Below are 19,683 nucleotides of genomic sequence, written 5' to 3' on the forward strand. Positions count from 1 at the left end.
CTGGGTTAGTTTAGATCAAGAGTTCAACCAGTAAAGTGTACAACTATTCATGCGTTTGAAAAGTTAATGCAAGTTAATGTAACAGACTACATTATTATATAACACACTAAAATTCTTACTTGAATCTCACAGGCAAGCACTAGATTATGAATATAGTAGAACGCCTCCTCAACAGTCTCTCCAACTGATACCAAGCCATGGTTTCTGAGAATAAGGACCTAGAGAGACATTGCAAATAAAGTTAATGCAATAAGGCAAGTATTTACAATGAATTAAATATGTATCCATCCCATCTTGCTACCGATTAAAGAACATTCTCCCCTCCACCAACACACACTTTTCTTGAATTCTATCTGTAACTACTGACCTTGCTTTTAGGTCCCAAATTTTTCTGAATGAGCACTTTTTCTTCATCATCCACTAAAATACCATGGTAGTCATGATAAGCTACTTCTCCTAGGGAAAGTGCTTCAGGTGATATTGGCAAGAGACCACACTTCATTGCAGACACCTGAGAAATATTAAAACAACTAACTCATTTTTTTGCAAAAGCAACAAATCAGAAGTGATAATAAGGGCACACTCTGGAAAATGACTGCCATATGCTTTGCTGTTCTTACAGTCCTTCTAGTTACTGTTTGCAGCTTTTGGATAGGATACAAAAGTCACATTGTTCTTGGGTCTGACTTAATATGGCTGCTTTGACATGACATCAACACAGACATGAAAAGCCTCTGTCAAAATCAACCAGATCCTTCATTCCTTTCACTCCATTAAGTAATTCTTTTTTTCAAATACAAGGAATTGAGTGACAAACTTACACAGGTAATTCCACAGCACTGCAGGTAAAATCAAGAAACATTTTTAAAGATGTAAACTTTCAGACACTACTCTATAGCTCATAATTTTAGGAATCTTGTCATTTTTCCTTGAAATGGTTGTATTGCTGCTGTGAATCAGTTAAAATAAAAAAACCAACAAACAAACAAAAAGCACCTCCCCTCCCCCCCACCCACAAAATAAAACCCCACAAACAGAAAAACTACTCTGAAGTATCTGAGAAACTTGGTCACCAGATGACTCTGGAAAAAAATTCAAAGGGATACAACTGATTCATAACCAGTTGTTCTTATGAGACACATAAACCCGGTTATCTATTAAAACCAGATACATGTGTGCAGCCACAACAGTTTTCAGATGAGTATTACAGCCTGCCTGCGGCTGATTTTGGCTGTGCTGCCAGCGCCTTTTGTACTCAGGCCACAGCAGGTTTTCAAATATTTAAGAAAAACTTGATAAATTATGCCTTACTACACCACTAGACAAAATGGCAAAGCTCTTATGACTTCCTGTCAAAAGATAGTATCTTTTGTGGTAACGGTTGTACAGATCCGAAATACCTGTTTTCCAAAACGAAGCAAACCAATGATTAAGGGGGACCACTTATTTTTCAGTAATGGCTGGGGAATAAAAAGTGTGCTTACCGCTGCCCCTGCTGGTGTATGAATATGCACAATGCATTTAACATCAGGTCGAGCCGCATAAATTGCGGAGTGCAAAGTAAAGCCAGCTTGGTTTACTCCCAAATTAGTGCTTCCACGATCAACTACATCTCCTTGAATATTGATTTTAACCTGGCAATGAAAAGAATTAGTTTCTTAATTAGTCCAAAACTGCCATAAATCTGATTTAATTCAATGTCTACCACCAAAGCTCTAAAACCATACTTTTTTCTAGTATTTTAACAAGTGCAAAAACATGTATGATAAGGCTCCAGGCAGATGACCACAGCACTGGCCTGAGATTAAACTAACTGAGCAGGACAGGAGAAACCACTAGATACAACATCAACAAAAATTGTTGCACGTAACAGGTAGCAGTGTAAAATGCTGACAAAAGTTACAGATAGTGCTGTGAGGAATGGCTGGATTTCACAGATCTTTAAGATGGAGTTATGTAAGAAACAGCCAAACTTTACAGATACCTGAAGAGGAGTATTTGTGGAGCAGATCCTTGCAAGGCCAACAGCACCTAGGTAACTGTATCAGTGATACCTTATAAGGTTGATTGCCTAGGTAAGGGTATTGGAAATACCAGATTTGGGTATGGACATAGCAAGACTGGGAATAAAAGGGAAAAGTAATTATGAGTGGGTTGTTTATGGGGAAGGGGACAAGGCTGGAGAAAGCAAGGGACCAAGGTGGAGAAGGGAAAAATAAGCATGGGAAAAATAGAGAGAAAGGGGGGACCAAAGGGCCAGTTGTGTAAGCAGGCCATTGGTCAGTATGCTTGTCCAGCTAAGCTCTGCTCCTTGTCACCATAGTCCATCTTCTTATTAAACCCTACTGCTAGCTATTTTCTGTGCGAGTGCGCTCTCTGTTCTGTTTGTGCACGTGTATTTTTCAAGAAAACTTCAAGTCAGACTAGCTGCTGAGTAGCAACAGGCCAGAATCCGGAAAGACCCAAGGTCTGAGGTAGAGACTGGATAAGAGTTGGGGCACGGACACTGGACAGACTTAAAGACTGGGCCAAAGTCCGAGGAACCTGTGAATGTGAGTATGCATGGGCTAAATAAACAGAGCTTTGTGTATGTTCCACCAACGAGCTTTAAAGCCTGATTAGCTGGAGAGTAGGAACAGGATCAAGCTGTTCATGTTGTTCATGTTCATGGAAGTGCTGTTTGTGTTTATGGGGCTGTCCTGGTCTCCTGTCTGTGGTATCTGTTAATGGCAACCATGCCTGTAGCAGGTGTGTGTCCGCACCTGCATGCCCCTGCCTATTTGGAATACATCCTCAGCCTTGCTACCAGCTGGACTTGGGAAGAAGGAAAAATCAGAAGCCATGCATCTAGTGGACTGAGATGGAAGGAAAGAGCTGGGTCCTTTGGCACACTGGATTCAGCTACCTTTAACCTTGTACCTTGCCAAACAATAACAACCCCACACAATATGACTAAGATACTACTTTATCAACCAAATTTGTGGTGCTCCATAAAAAGTTTATATTATTTTCTGTTTAAAAAAAAATTCATTAGTCAGCTGTACAGACAAGCTGTTTGCTCAGTGCACTTTGCAGTTCTCATTCTCTTAATCCTTGTTAAGGCAATCCCACTAAGTTTTCAATAATCGCGCAGCCTTGACTCTAAGTGCTTACATATCTGATATAAAGACAAAAGCAGAAAAAACACCTTAAAAAAAAAAAAAAAAAAACCAAAAAACTTCTTTGGAGTTTTGTTCGTAACAAAAAATATCCCTCCCACACAGCCCTTAATCTCCTCTAAAAATCCTGAAGTAACATGGAATGGTAGCTCTTAGTTCTTTTCATTAAATTTAATGTAAAGGCTACAACAAAAGGAAAGACGGTTATGGCAGACTTATGTAAGAAAAAGCCAAACCTTAGATACAGCTGAAGAGGCGTATTTGGACCTTGAGGGGAGCAGACTCTTCTAAGATCAGCTGAAGTCTGAGATGTTACTATTCTGCATATACTTATCTCACCTCTCTGCTAGAGGTTACTTACCTTACAGTAGCCAGGTGGAAGGGACAGTGTGAAAGTTCCTGATTTGCCTCAGTGCAAAAAGAGTCAACCTCATTAATTCAGGTTACCTTCAGCAGCAGCCTAAGTAAGCTGCACTGAAGATAAAGGGTCACAAAATTCTTCCTGCTAGCTAACAGTTAAGTAATGTCTTCTCCCACTAACATTACATCCTAAAGAGATAGTTTACCTACATCAACTATTTACATCATTAAACCATGGCTACTGAATGACACATCCAACACAATGCCTTGAAATTGTAATTATTGTAATTATTTTGCATCATTTATGTCTGAAATAGGTATTGTCACCCTCGAAAAGCCTGACCCAACAGCCAACGGAATTCAAGGGAGTGATGCAGTTAGCTATCCAAGTGATCTGGCTCCTGTTTACAGCTGGGGGGCACCTCGTGGTGTATATGTGGAGAGAAGAAAAAAAAAAGAAAAAAAAAAAACAGCAAAAACCAAAAAAACACTCTCTCGAAGATACTTTAACTTTACCAAAACCAACCATATTCTGTAAAACTGTCCTACACATGTAACAAACAGAAAATAAAATATTCTCTAGGATAGAATTTAAACAGCTACAGACATGCAGACAGAGAAGATTCAGCTACTCATATTTTACAGCTGTAAAAATAAGTGTTTACCAGACTGGATGCAGTAACCTCACTGTAGAGAAGTCCAAAAGGTACAATGAGGAAGTGTTCCTGTTCAGAATTTACTCTGGCCTAAGGATAAAACGAGAGTAAAAGGCAAGTTAAGAATACTTTATTAAAGCATGCAATACAATACATACAATATAAAGCTCCAAAACCAAATCACACAGTGACATGAAAGTTACTTTTATTTCCTGAGTATGGAATGAGTAAGTATTCCTGTAGCATACACAATGTGACTTTCATGTATGCTATAACAGATAATCAACATACAGCACACTTGATAATAATTAACCCATGCTGAACAGAACCAGATGGTAGGTACAAACCAAAGTCCTTCAGGTTGATGGACAATGGTAATCCTTACATCCTGTGCTAATGACAGCTAGATTACTATGGATAAAACGAATTACTCTGTGTGATACATGAAAAAAAGTCACTGCATTTTAGAAAAACAAATTTATACTCCAATGGTATTTATATCATAGTAACATACAAGGCATGAAATAGAAAAGGCTGTGAAAATTTAAGAATTCAGCCAACAGATTTAAAACATATTGATGCTGAGTAGGGTTCCATCCCCAATGTTGGTACCACGCGAGATATTGTGAGCAGTGCAGCATACTTGTAGATTTTCTACCAAGTATCCCACTCCTCACTTAAGTTTTTGCTCTGTAGTCTAATTCACACATGCAGGAGTTTATAATATAAAAATAAATCTGACTTCAAAACATTTACAGCTTGGGATATATCTTATTCAAGTTTGTACAGTGATAAGTACCAGACGGCTAGGTCATTTAGGTAGCTCTTAATGGAGAATTAAAACACTTCAAATATCTTACTGTACATGTGAGCAAGGTAGATCTATATTTATGATCACTAAAGTGAGGAAGTCAGCATGTCAGAAGTAAGTTTTTCAGAGCTCATGAAAAAACTCTTTCTTGCATGAATGAACAGAAACGGTTTTAGGAAACTCCCTACTTTGCTATTAGTCTACCCAATCTTTTCGACTTTTCTATTTCCCCAAGATGTGACTATTTTATGCTATCTCAGGTCTGCTACTACTTGTAACATTACATGCATTCTTTATATAGGTCTAGTGCAGGAAAACAAACCTAAAATAAATAGTTGATTAGCAATATAAAATCCAATGCCGCCAACATTTTGGTTTGTCCATCTCTGACCAGCACTTGAAAATTTTCATCTTTCTTGGATGACGCTTACATGGCATACCCTTCATTAACATCAATATGCAATTTGCTTAAAGTATCCAATTGCTAGGAAGTCTTCACTTGTTTAGGAAGTTTACTTAGAGAAACAGTAGTTATCATAATCTTATGCAAGTAATATATAGCAAAGGGCAAAAATTTTAACAAAGGAGATCTCATTCAAAATTATCAGGCACAGCCTTTCAGCTGCTTTTACAGACTCATGATTTCCTCAGAAAGGGAATCAAAAGTTTATTAAAAACAAAACGGTACTGTTGCTCTCTTGCAGCAAACCTATTTCAACTTCTTAGGCTTCAGCTTGCAAACAACTGGTCTCCCTTAGTTTCAGTTCTAATCATTTCAAAATTAACAGTTCACTGTATTATGACAAACAATTTTTGTTTGGAACAATATAATTTAGCTGGTGTAAAAGATAAGCACATTTGCATAATATAAGAGAAATAAACACAGGCATGTACATAGGTTGCATAACCAGTACAGCCTTTCTTAAGTAGGGCTCCAACTCCAGCAAAACACTACAGCTCTGAATATCAGTTACCACAAAGAGGTGATTAGGTTTAAGTTGTGCTGCTGGATTCAGAGAGGTAACAAAGACCGTAGACTTTACAAAGCTTACGCATTCCTCTTGTCTAGGTTGCTATAACCGAAAACAAAGCCAACCTGTTGCTCAGTCACTGGTGTTTATCTTTCCAATTTAAGAAACCACAGGCACTCAAAAAAAAGAAAAATTTCTAGTACAAAATCTATCTTTCTTTATGACCAGCTGGTAACACAGATACAGCAAAAGAGCCTTCAACAAACAGCACCAGTTAGTTCAGATTAACCTGTACTTCTATGAATCACCAAAATCATTCTCAGTTACAGTAACGTTAGTGATTTACAAAATCGTCTACTTTGTTATGCAAGACAAAGAATAGGTATTATTCAAATGCCCAAAAAACTAATGAGGCTGCTTGAACATAAGATAAACAAGCAGCAAGACACACAAACCACCCTACTTCAGGATTAGATCCAATCAATAGCTCACGTTCTCAAAGCAAACCAAGACTTGGTGAATAAAATATCTTCTGCAAACCTGTAATTTTAAATTCCGCCTAACCCAAGAGGCATCCAAGTTTACTATACGTTATCTTATTTGACTCTAAAGCTCTTGACGCTCTGTAATTTTGCTTCTGTATCAGGATGGTACCGGTCTGAACAATTCCACACCTAGCAGCTGCAAGCAATTGCTGAAGATCCAGAAAATCAAAGATCACCTCCCCAGACTGACATATGCTCTCACATCCTTGCAATTCCTTTCTCCTCAAACGCACAGGATAGCCTTCCGAGAGGGGCGTTATTATATCATTTTTATTATTTAAAATGTATACTGGTAGCATTTAACTTTAATGCAGTATCCTAGTGATTAGAGCACCCGTTCACAAACAGTGAAAACTTGGAGTCAAAACCCAGTTCTGCAAGAAGTCACATACATTTGCCACATTCCAAAAGCGCGCCCTGCTACCACAACACTACATAAAACATGGGCATACAGAACATAAAGATAAGACTGTTTTGTAAATATACATACAGCCTTAAAGGAAGGCTGAACTATGGCTTGTGACTACCCGGTAACAAACTATTAACCACAAACCTTCCAGTACTACTTTGCCTTTCAAAAGCTGTCTAAAATACTGTCCAAATCTCATACTCCAGGTGCTTTGACTGTGTCATCCACCTCAACTGGTAACACCATTATCCAATCTTCCTGTGCTTTCCTCCAGCCCCATTAAAAGAAAGGCAACTTGATAAATCCCATCCCAATCACATGGCATTGCCGTAACGACTTCTCTAGGCACACCACTATATAGGGAAAAAAACAATTCAGCTCTGTTAGGAAAACAATAGAATGGGTTTTACACCACAGCTGTGACTTTACTCATGAGACTCATGTTGATCATTCTTCTGGCATATAAAACCTCCTTGATTTGACCTCCTTGTCATTATTATTATGGATGCCAGTGATTACTCAGTCACAAGGAAAATAGCTGGCACACAGCATTAAGCTAAGTAGCGCACTCGTGTTCAGAAGTACTATGGTTTCTTTTACAAAAAGGTTGGTAGAGAATTTTCAGTAAAATTCAACTGAATGACTAATAAGAAGGTATTTTAGTACTTTGAAAGAAAACTAAGATATTACCATACAGAATAAAGTTATTCACTCCATTTAAAATACTAAAAGACTGAGTCTTTCAGTAACCTTAATTTCATCTTGAGAACTTTATGTACACTCTCTTAAGACTCTATTCAGACTACAGTGGCTGACATTCAAGCTGTTCAGCTCTTGTGCTTGAGATGCAATGATAAATCTCTTCACTATTAACCTGCCTTCAATCCTCTTGCTCTTCTTCCACACAATGAGAAAGTGACAGATGGGGGAAGGGCGTAATTCTCTTGTACATTAAAACAATTGCTTCCGTTATCTGTTGATTCAGTACTCACTGTTATATGATTGTAAATAAGCTGAGACCAGCCAAAGAGATCTGCTAATCTGTAGAAAGCTGCCAATTTACATCGTAACAACTTCTCCCCTTTTTCATAAGCAATTGAATCTGATCCTCTCAGATCATTCACTGGTGTCACCATGCCAAGACCTGAAAAGGAGGAGGGGGGAAAAACACATGCGAGTTAGGTACTCAGCATCAGTTAAAACCTAACAACGTGTGTCAGTATTATAGGCTGCTCTTACATGCTACTATTAACATATTAACCTAAGAAACAGGCAGCAAATATTAATTACCACAACGTCACAATCTATATTGCACAAACGTAACTATGATCACTGAGAAGACCATTTTTTGTGGATATAATCAGAATTAGTTTCCTTCCTTAATATTCATTAGTGCCAAGGTAACAGTGGGTTCCTTAGAAAAATATATTTTCTCTCTCTCAAACCCATGACTGCCTTTAAAATACAACTATTGGTTGATACTAGAAAAAAAAAATGCAACTCTACGTATTTCAGTTGTTTGAAATAAGTAATACTGTATTCTTGAAAAGTAGAATTATATATCTAGCAGGACAGAATCACAAATTTGTGTGCATTCAATTAGGAAAAAATAAGCACAGTCTAGAGAGAGGAGGATTATGGTAAAGAATTAAAAATGCTGCATATCTAACTACAGTGCAGTTAGAAATGTGGTTTGAAGAAACTGTGGTAAAGTAGAACTAGACCATGTTACAGTCTAAGTACAGCTTCATTTTGGAGCACAGACAGGGATTTATGTTCCCTGAAGCATACCAAAACCTGTGTGTGTGTGTGTGTGTGTGTGTGTGTGTGTGTGTGTGTGTGTGTGTGTGTGCGCATTTCCTTTTTTTGTTTTGCTTGCTGATGTTTCTTGTCTATAGCTTTGCTTCACAGAAGAAAGTCACAAACAGTACTGCAAAGGCAAAAAATAACTAGTTTCCAAAGGCCTCCACTGCTGCTAGATTATTAATGAGTGTTTTATTCTCCAGTAGACAATCCATCTGATAAATCTAAACATTTAAATACTGCTAAAGTTTTCAACTACTGCCCACTTATCAGGCTTATTTTTCAATTAAGGTATCACATTTGAAACGGCTGTTGATACAAATTACACACACAAATCGCATTGCTTCTCACTAGCATTCAGCAACTAAATCAATTCATTTTACGTTTAGTCTTCCTGTGAGCAGAACAGGATGGCATTTCCAAAAACCAACAAAACCCCAAACTGTTAGTTATATGTTAAGGTGCACTCACTCATGTTTAAGGCAGCCATTCCGCCTTGTGGTGCTGCTGGGTAGACGTTTGGTACATTTGTCGTCATGAAATCTGCAATCTGCTGCAAAGCCAATAAGCCTGTTGGGTTCTTTCCTTTCTTAAATTGTTCCTGGATCATAGATTCCAATTCTTCACAAAAAGCCTAGCAACAAGATAGTGCATATTGTCAAGCATGACTCAAATGAACTTCAACCCTTCAAATACAACATCTTTTTAGCATTCTGATGGAAATGTCTTATACCTCTTCTACAAAACAGCTCTGGACAGAGTTAATGGGTGCAGACTGTTACTTGGAACTTCAAAGAACAACATTTTCAACAACATGAGTAATTTTTTCCCCCTCTCTCTTTAAAGAAAAGTTCCAGCATACTTTCTCCAAGTAATACCAAAACTCATTGAGCCTATTAATATGGATTTTGGAAAGAAGGAGCAGGAAATACAATCAATTTGAAAGAAGATAAAATCTGAAAGTCAAAGTAGTAGAACCAGAAAAAAGAAGGAAAGTTATCAACCTGGGACAGTTATCAACGGGGAAATGAGCGCCAAGAGGGCAGCCAGCCACAGAGAGAGGAATAGCCACCAGACTTTAAAACTATGCTTAGATTAGGGATTTGTTTATGTTCCTTTTTTTTAAACTTAAAATAAAAAAAAAAGAGAAAAGATTTTTACTACTACTGCTAGCTGCTTTTTTGACTAGAACACTGAAATTTGTACTGTAAGAAAAGTTCAATCAAACATTAAATCTAAATAAAATGGGTTGATCTCACCTGAAAAACAGTAACTATACCACTACATCCCTATTCTCAATGAAGGCATGTCACAAAATGTTTTATATCTCAAGCCACCCACCAGTTACACAAAAGGAACAAATGTTACGAGAGCAGTTTTGTTTTGCTTCTTTTCTCCCTCAGGGAAGCTTCTTTAATATCAAACTGCAATCACTCGCAGTTTATTATTGTTCCCTGATTAAACAGAGAGTTCTGAAAACAAGACTGAGGAAATGCTTGATGAGTAGACAATAAAAATGCAACCAGACAACATGAGAAAATCATGCTACAAATGAATACTTGAACAGAAAGGCCAACTAGGCAAATCAAATGGGTTTAAGACATAATAAAATTCTTCAGTTCCATTGGGATATTCAAAAAATAGAGATAGAGAGAGAGAGAGAGGGAGAGAGAGAGAGAGAGAGACAATATTTAACACTGTAAAGATGCAGCAGTTTCTTTTCTTACTGGGCTTTGAAGAATCATGGAGACTCTCTTCTTCTGTTCCATCATGTTAAAATCCTGGCGAAGGTCAGGCGCCATATTCCTCTCTCTCAAATAATCTGGGTTATTTTCATCAACTCGATCAAAATATCTCTCCTTATGAGGGGCTGTTGTTGGAGGTGGTGAAGTCACCACCGCTGCACCAGAATCACCGTTCATAGCACAGTTTTAAGGATCCTGTGAAGTGTGGGGGGCGGGGGGGACAAACAAAGACAAAATTATATTTAAGAACTTCATTTGTGTTATTTCAAAAGAGTGACAGTTCTAATCCACTACAATTAATATGGCTCCCCAAACACAGAAGCCATAATTGTGCAGTTGGATAGCATTTTTTTTGAAGGAGAAATACAAGATTTTAAAATACAAGATTAAAATATAGGTAATTATATATGCAAAAACATATATACTACATACATGCTACACAAAACTGCTCTAAAGCTCTCATTTAAACTACTTGGAGGTCTTTAAGCTGTATACATAGCTACAGAATTCCTGTGTAGCTGTAAGTGCTGAGCATTACATGTGAACTATAATCTTTTATATAAACAAAAAAAACATGGCTTGATTTTCAGAAGCATGAGAGTCCTTCAAATCTTCCTGCAGTCAATGACAGAAGAGGTTCAATACATCCAATGTCTAAAATCATTGGCTCTTTTTTTGTCTTAAAAAGTTAAGGCACACATACAAGACTATTGTGTAAATCAGAATTCAGATCATTAAGGAAAATGGAATATATGTATGTTCACTAATAAGAAGAATCAATACCACCAAAACAAGCTCAGATTCCAAACAAATTTCTGGAAAGATGCTCAAAAAAACCCTGAAATGTCCTTTTCATGAACAGATGTTTATTTTAGGTTCATTCTACAATGCGCCCATCAGTGCAGAAGTTTTACGTATTGGAATAAAACAATTGCATGTACCAACTACAAAGTCTGAAAATTCAGCCCGCATTGCTCACATACAGTTTCCTTCTTTCATCCACAAGAATGCCTTTGTACAACATTATCCCCACTGTCTGGAAACAACATTATAATCTTCATTCAAAAACCCCTCCAAAACCAAAAGAACACAACCATTTTTAGAAGATTTTTTTGCAGCTTTTCACTGACAAGCAACCAGTTTAATAAAGCCAGCCCTGCAACACCTTGAGACTGGAACCTCCAACTACTTGTCATTGACAAATTAAATTAAATTCGAGCTTTTTCAGGGAAAATGATTTTCTTCAAGTATCATACATGACTAAAAGTCTCACCAACACAAACTGTACTTTACTGAACTGTAACAGAAGTACTTAACTAGGAATGGCTTGCTAGTTCAGCAAACTGCAATCATGTACCTTCTGCACAGACTATGCAAGGTTGAAACTCCTTGCCCTCAGGACACGTAGCAATTTCACCACCCAAAAGGAGCTGAGAGAAGTGAGGAGGTCTTTTCCTGCAAGTGGAGGCAGGGACGAAGGGAACAAAGTAGCAGAATCCAGCTCCCGGACCGGATAAGTCAAAATAACAGACTAATTTCAATCATGCCAATTGAGACCGGGGATTCATGCAGGCAGGAAAACATTGATCTAAACAGCCAGTTTCATTATACATTTATACTTTACTTTCACGAGGGTTAGTACCATTAAAATCTGCTGATACTATCAAGTTATTGTGCTTTTTGTTATGCAAGAGAAAACGCTGTATGTATCTTCATTTAAGTAATGATTACTCCTCTACACATTCTGCCTACCAGCAAGCTTTTTTTTTTTTTAATTTACTATTTTTAGATTTTTCGTAATGACTCACCTTACACACTTGGTTGTGAAGTGTAATTTGATTAGACATACAGAATAGGCAAGTTTACAGAAGTTATTTTGAAATGTAGATTTGCAGTTTATTAATCACCGCAGCAAAGAACTACTTTGAGACTTCAGAATTAGTGGATCTCATTCTCTTGATTCCTACCTGAGAAAACAAGTATCTCTGCTTTTTCAAAGCCCAACTGATTTCATATTTCTGAATAAGCTATTCACTGAACTGAGCCAGTCAAATATAACGAGCAACAGATAAGTTTTTCCTTGAATCTGCTAAAGAGGGTAATAGTATCAAACCCTGTGTTTTAGATGCTCCATGATTCCCACCCATTGAGTTGCTAGATAAATAAATATACACACATAAATGCACTGTTAAAAGTACTTCATTTTAAACCAATAACTTTAGGTTTTAAAACTGAAGCTTGTAATAATATTGCTTAAAAAATGCACACACATTTTTAAAATTATTATTACTTTTTCTAATTACTATTTTTCCTCTATCCAGGAGGAAATATGGGATATAGAAAATGGAAATAATGCTTTTATCCATGTGAAGAATCACTGAAGGTTTTAGACCTAGAGCGTTTTGAGCAACTACAGTTACAAGGTAGGAGCTGCTGTTGCTTTGTCAGCTTCAGCCCTCTCCACATCCTTCGCACATCCTTCTAAATCCTCTTCCCCTTCACAACTCCCAGGCTGCACTATCCATCGTTTAACAACACAAGATGCTTTCAAACACCCACTCGTACTTTCCACAACCCCTCTTCTGAGCTCTGTGATCTACCCTGCTACCTCTGTGTTCCACTTCTCAGGAACCAGAAAAACTGGTCCAAAAAACAAAAGGAAAAATAAAAAATAGAACAAAAAGCAAACCACCAAACCAAACAACCTGTGTTACAGGTTTTGTTGAAAAATGACAGTTTGCAGATCCAAGCATGTGGCTTACTCTTAGACTGGTCCAAGTGAAGTACTATTTAGTAAGTCTTAGTTTCACCACCCACCATTTATCACACAGACTGACTGAGTTTAGAAACAGCATAAAGGCAAGTCCACAAATGAAGACAAATGAACCTGCCTAAGTAGTTCAAAATTTATACTGCATTCTATTGAGTCTAGTCCCAAACACTTATTTATTTCATAAGGAAGACATTTGAAAACTATCAAGTTCCAATTTAACATCACCCACCACCAAAAAAGACTTCCTTCTCCTGCCTGCTAAAGCATCCAACCTTTGGAATTTAGTAAAGCGCAACGTTCTGCCTTGTGCACACGCATATGTGCCTCCTTATTTAAAGGAGAGTATACAAACACACCTACAAACATAATTATGCTTTTAATTACACTATGCTTTTAATTTACACTAATTTCAAATAATTTTTCAGAGTGTCTAAGGCTATTTTCAAAGGAATTACGCAGTTACTTCACTGTTTCTTATTCACACTGGGAAGAAGTTGGTCCTTAACACCTTACCCAGGCAATATTGAAATGGGACCACAGTGTCTTGCCAAAGTTGTCTCACTCCTTCACCCTAGTATAAAGTGGCATTTAAGGTGGTCTTGGAAAGCCACTACTGCTTCACCACTATCTAGTGACATTAATTTAACAGGAAATTCAATGTTTAACATTAAGTGATCATTTTAAATCTGAAGTTAAATATCAATTTTATAGCTCAGTTCCACAGATATCAAAAATTAATGGCATCCCATCCCCCCCATGTGGTCTAGTAACTGTTTTAATGTAACTGTAATAGTAATTGTTTATTTTAATGTCTGCCAGCTACTGATGATAAGGTAAAGATTTTTCAGTTAGAATCATGTTTGACAACTTTTGCAAAACCCACCGGAATTTATTCATGAATCTCCTCCGACAGCCCTTTGAGTGCAAGGTGTGATGGACTCTCCAATATGAACTTCAATAATATTAAATCAGATAGTAAATAAAATTAACCTGAACAGACTATTAAACTGAACACGCACTGGGAAAATGGCTGATGGCTCAACAAACTAGAAAGACATACAGAAAGCCATAACATGCTGCCCAGACATTACAGAAAACGTGAGGCTCTGTTCACATCCACAAAGCTTCAGTTTAGAGACAGTTCTCTTCTGCTATAGTTTACTGTAGTTCCCAAGTGAGATAAGCTATAATGTCAAAAGACTTTTTTCCATGATAACTGTTTTTATGTGAGAGCCTTTTCTAACACGACTGTGTCAGCAAAAAAAACAACCCACCACACCCTTAACTGAAAAAGCTGTAGCTGGAAAACGTAAGTGGATAAAAAGCCCTTCTCTTGGGAAGAGTTATTTTCAAATATAAAGAGAGAGCCAGAGGGAACACCATAAATTGCTACGGGAAAATATTCATAAAATTCAAATCACGACTTATAACAACTGAAGCAGTTAAACCCATCCTCATAATATATATATATACATATAAATACTACAAAATCTGATAAACCACTGCAACCAATGAGAAACACTATACCAATTCAAAGCATACAGTATTTATCACATGGTGCATATATGTGTACACATATAATATATACAGGTTGTTTGCAAAATAGTTTTTGTCAGGAAATATGCTTTATAAAGTTTGGTGAATTTACAGAAAATGAATATTCGTTTCTGACATACTTTCTGAAATTAGTATTAATATTTAGGGCTACTTTTGTCTTTCAGAATCCCCTTCCTCCCCATCCTCTTCTGCCCCTAGAGCTAGTTTTATCACAATGTTAATCTAAGAGGGAGCAGCATTACAGAGTTCAATTTAAAGAAAAGTGGAAAGTTTTTAACAGGAATGCCATAAAACTGTTCACCTCAATATCCGGAAACAAGAAAAATCTCATCCTTTAAACAGTTCACATTCCTCTGTACTCAGTCTGGAAAGTGTGGTGATGCATATATATTTAAATAATTTTTTCAATGGATAAGACAGTAAATAATAGCCACTAAGAATCTACATAACTTAAGGGGGAAACAAAAAAAAAAAAGTCTTAAAACTTAAAAAATAAAAAAGTGTAGTTAACAAACACATTTAGAACTTTAACATTTACCTTCTTTTAATTCTTGGAAGTTGGGCTAGATCTATTATGCCTCAAGTAATTTATAAGCCCAGTGTTCTTAATCTGTGCATTATAATTATTACAGGAACCTTGAGAGGATTAAAAATGGCTCACAAGTGTACACTACCTAGACACCAGCTAACTACACTTAGTGGAGGAACTGAGTTGTTGCAGTATAACGTTGCAATGCCTTTTCACAGTAATTAGTTATTTTTTGCTCCTCCATACCCTGAGGAAAATAATTTCTAAGGCCACAGTCCCACAGGCAGTGGAACTAATCTAATGGCTCACTGCCACCAAAAGGTCTGACTGCACCTCTTCAATCAATGTGACTTTAAATCTGCTGATTCTGATCCATAAAAAAAAAACCCACACCCTGAGGAGCAGGAAGGAGGTTATCTCAAAAAGACAAAGGAACCCAAAAGGCTTCTAGGAACTCCGAAAAACACTGCCAGCTCTAATACAGCACATATACATAAACTGGAAATACTATCGTTTCTCCCCCGCATTTAGGAGAGTGTGATCAAAACCTTGGGGGAGGGGGAAATCAATATAAACAAAAATCTACCCTCTTCCAGACAACTAACAAGTTCTTGTACAAAATAAGATGTGGGCAAAATGCAAGGACGGGACCTTGTGTTCGATTTGCAAGGTAGATCGGCAGAATACTTCAGAATCTAGAGCTGTCATTAGAATTCCAGCCAGCAACTACAGAGACCTTGGGAACCCACTTCCTGGACATATAGCTTCTGAGACTTATTTGCACAATGATATTGTAATTTGCTTTGTATCCGTTTTTTTTCCTGATGATTCTTTCAAAAAAGATCTCCTCTCACACCTGGGACATCTTAGTCCTAACGGGAATCTACTGACATGAACACAAATGGACAGGCAGTTACTAGGGAAGGGATGAAGAGGTGTGTAGGGGGGGAAACCTGTTTTCCTCACCTTTGTTTAAGCAGCAGTCTTTGAGGAGTAAAAAAAATTACCTAAAAGGCATTTATGTAAGTCACGCAACAGACAGCATGCTGGCAGAGGGAAGGAAGGGAGCTCCGTTTTGGGATACAAAGGGTAGAGTAGAGGACAGGGAAAGAACAGGGAAAAAGATGACTTTATGGCAAAAGAAAGGGAGGCAGGGGTACTGTGAACAGCTAGGGCATAAAACTAAAATTACTGCAAAGGGAGGAAGTTATGAGATCACAGGGGGGAGCAAGAAAAAGGGCTAAGAGAAGACCTGTGTGTTACTCCACTGGGGCATCAAGAAACCTGAGGGCTAACTGAGGAACTGTGAATAGACTCAGAGGTTATGAGCAGTGTGAAAAACGGAAGTCAGTGAGGAGATGGAGAACACCCATCCATAGAAAATAAGGTTTCATTATCATTTGATATCTGAAAGGAAAATAAAAAGTTGCTCGTAAATTTGCACTGTTACACTTTACTCAATATTTTGGAACTTTCTGTATTTTTTCCAGTGTTCTGTACTTTAGAATAACATTTGCTGACCTTGCTCCTTGAAAAGTTAACATAACTACATAACAGGAAAACGGACTATATGATCTGCATTAGTTTCCGTCATTTTCAGTGAGAACGCTTTGGCACCAATGACCTTGGATTTCTTCTTGCCATTTCAAATGTTTCCTATTGAACTTTTAAAAGGAAACATTGGCACTATCTTAGAAGCCCAAGAACAAAGCAAGTAAATTCATCACTGTACTATTGAGTAGACAATGCACTTAACATCATGAATGACCATATTCTTTTTTAGCAGAAGTTCCTAGCTCATGCATCTTCAAAATTTCCTCTGCTCTTTGTTTTCAAACAGGAAGAGGCTGTTTCACAAACAAGAACACGTATTTAGCTCATACTGAATGCAGCCTTCATCATCTTGCTCATTGCTAACAGAGATACTATGAGTTAAATACTGGACTCTCCAAAATTAGAGCAATCCAACTACAAGTTTATCCTACAAAGTAATGCATTTTATAGCTGTAATATTGTGCCTTAGTATCTATGATACTAAGCAGGATTAGAGAATGAGGAAAAGGAGGAGGGGAAAAAAAACAAAAACAAAACAACCAACCAAAAGAAACCCCCTACACCATGACACTGGGTCACAAAAACTTACCTAAAAATGCATCTACTTTGTCAGCAAGTAGTTCCTATTTTTGCCTTCTCCAAAACACTGAAATATGAGGACTAACACAGTGGGCTGTGAGTAACCAGAAGGTTACATTACAGAACTGTCAAAAATTAATTTGGGCAGATCTGAGTCCTCAAACCATACAAAACAGTGAACATTAATATCACTTTTTTAAACATGGTATTATTTTCTCTACTGAAGGTCATCAACGTTTCTCATCTTATTATTTTTAATGCTTGCATTAAAAAAAACTCTTAAAGTGGTTAAGAACAAACAATAAAGCCAGAAGTCTGCTTCAAATTAGCCATATGATTGCAACTATATATGAGGGGCAAGAATCTATTTAACAGAAGCGTCGTAACAGCAGATAGTTTTAGGCAGGAAGAATGACCTACGATAAACTAGAAAAAACAGCTTGGAAATAATTTGTGAAGGAAAACATCAAAATCTACTTCCTGTGTCTTGCTATTAAACAGGTTTTCTAGGCTGTTGTTTTAAGAACACATTCAATGAGCCGTAGGTAAATCACAGTGCTAATCAGGTCAGGTTATTAAACATTTTAAACTTTGTCTAGTTTTACTCAACTAGCATAAACCCATCTGAAATTTATGCCAGAGTTTAGCTGGGCAGATTTAGCTGGAATATTGCTTAAATATAGCTGTTTAAATTCTGTAGAACATATACATAATTAAGTCTTTTTAAACCAAAGAGGGTAGAAACCTTTATTAAAATTGCACTAAAAGCTAAGGCACAGAAAGGTATCTTTTCTTCTTCTTTGCTTCCATGATTTGGGCAACCATTGTATCCCAAAGATCACTCTACAGAAAGCTGAAAAGGATGTACAGGAAGAAACACCCTACCACACTGCATATTATTTCCTTGAGTGTCTGAAACCGGCCACTGTAGAAGAGATGGTAGTAGGCTGAACTCACCATTGGTCTGACTCAGAATAGCCATTTTTAACTTAAATGTTCTTTAACATAATTTACGTTAAAACCTGGATTCTCTGGAGGGAAATCTGAAATGCAAGTGGACAAACTACGCAGGAAATTTCACTCGACTTCATAGCAGTTGATGAAGCAAAACCGCTCCCAGAAGTAATGACAGCATGAATTCTGGAAGTGCCTCATCTCCCTCTTCTACAATGAAAAGGGGATTCATTCCCAAATCCAAATCCCTCCTTGGTAGAGGAGTGGAGAAAGCTCAGATATCTGCCAAACAGATCACTCCAAGCTAATTGAAAAAGGAAAGAAAACCACACCTTCCTAGATGGAAGACAGCCTGGACACCAGATAAATACACAATACAGTCAGTGACTTATTTCTATCAAAATGCCACGGGAGGGTTGAGAACACAGACCGAAAAAAAGGATGGAACATCATTAACTGGCTATTATGAGTTACATAGGTAATACAGGCAATGAGCATTAACAGAAGAGTTCAAGTGTTTTTAAGGAATGGACTTCTCAATGCAGACAAGCTGCCTCAGACCTGAAGAACAGTAGCACCCAAAGGACGGGCTCAAGATCTTGCTATGATGCAGCTTCTATACACAAGTCAGAAGACCTGTCAGACCACTATGAGGACAATACAGTTCAGCACCGCTACACCTAGTAGAATAATTTCCTCTCTACATAGACTTCAATTGTTATACTAGTGCAGGCATTAAGGACTATACACATTTGTAATAACCTTAGTTCTACCTTCTTAGTACCAGCTTCCAATTTATTAAGGCCCAGGAACTCACACAGCATCACATTAGTGAACAACCGTGTTTGCAAGGAGGCAGGACTGATTTAGTGGAAAAGAACTGCTGAGGGCAGGGGGGAAGGGGGAGAGATAAAGATAGCCTCATTGTTAAAAACTGTAGTCACACTACCAAAACCTCTAAACTGTCAATTTAGGTTAAAGCCCAGTCTGATCACGTATTCCTAAAAAATATATATATATATATACACACACACATATATATATAAAAATATATATAAATAAAAGAAAAGATCCACAGCCCAAGTTTAATGACATGTTGCAGAACAACCTTATGTGGTTATTAACAAAGACACAAGAAACAGAAGTTTCATTAAAACAAAATGAAGTGCTTTATAACAGACAAAACTCCTCATGCAGAGATTTTTTTCTGAGCCTAGTTTCTGATTTATGGCCTATGGTTTTATCTGTTAGTCCTCAGACTACACCCACCCTGAGGGAA

At 37.4% G+C, this 19,683-nt stretch overlaps 1 protein-coding gene across 9 annotated transcripts in view; it reads right to left on the minus strand.

Annotated features, from left to right (window-relative positions):
• ADD1 (adducin 1) overlaps window positions 1–19,683 on the minus strand; it is a 69,483-nt gene that overhangs the window by 24,650 nt on the left and 25,150 nt on the right. For all 9 annotated transcript variants that reach the window (XM_067298284.1, XM_067298283.1, XM_067298282.1 and 6 more), the window contains exons 2-8: window positions 10,441–10,653; window positions 9,185–9,347; window positions 7,903–8,054; window positions 4,184–4,264; window positions 1,485–1,634; window positions 368–511; window positions 120–218 (exon numbers count right to left, since the gene is read on the minus strand). In XM_067298284.1, the coding sequence (XP_067154385.1) occupies window positions 120–218; window positions 368–511; window positions 1,485–1,634; window positions 4,184–4,264; window positions 7,903–8,054; window positions 9,185–9,347; window positions 10,441–10,635 (984 nt within the window). In that variant the 5' untranslated portion in view covers window positions 10,636–10,653. The remainder of the gene's footprint in view (window positions 1–119; window positions 219–367; window positions 512–1,484; window positions 1,635–4,183; window positions 4,265–7,902; window positions 8,055–9,184; window positions 9,348–10,440; window positions 10,654–19,683) is intronic.

Source organism: Apteryx mantelli, chromosome 5, assembly GCF_036417845.1.
Source record: "Apteryx mantelli isolate bAptMan1 chromosome 5, bAptMan1.hap1, whole genome shotgun sequence".
Taxonomy (NCBI): Eukaryota; Metazoa; Chordata; class Aves; order Apterygiformes; family Apterygidae; genus Apteryx; species Apteryx mantelli.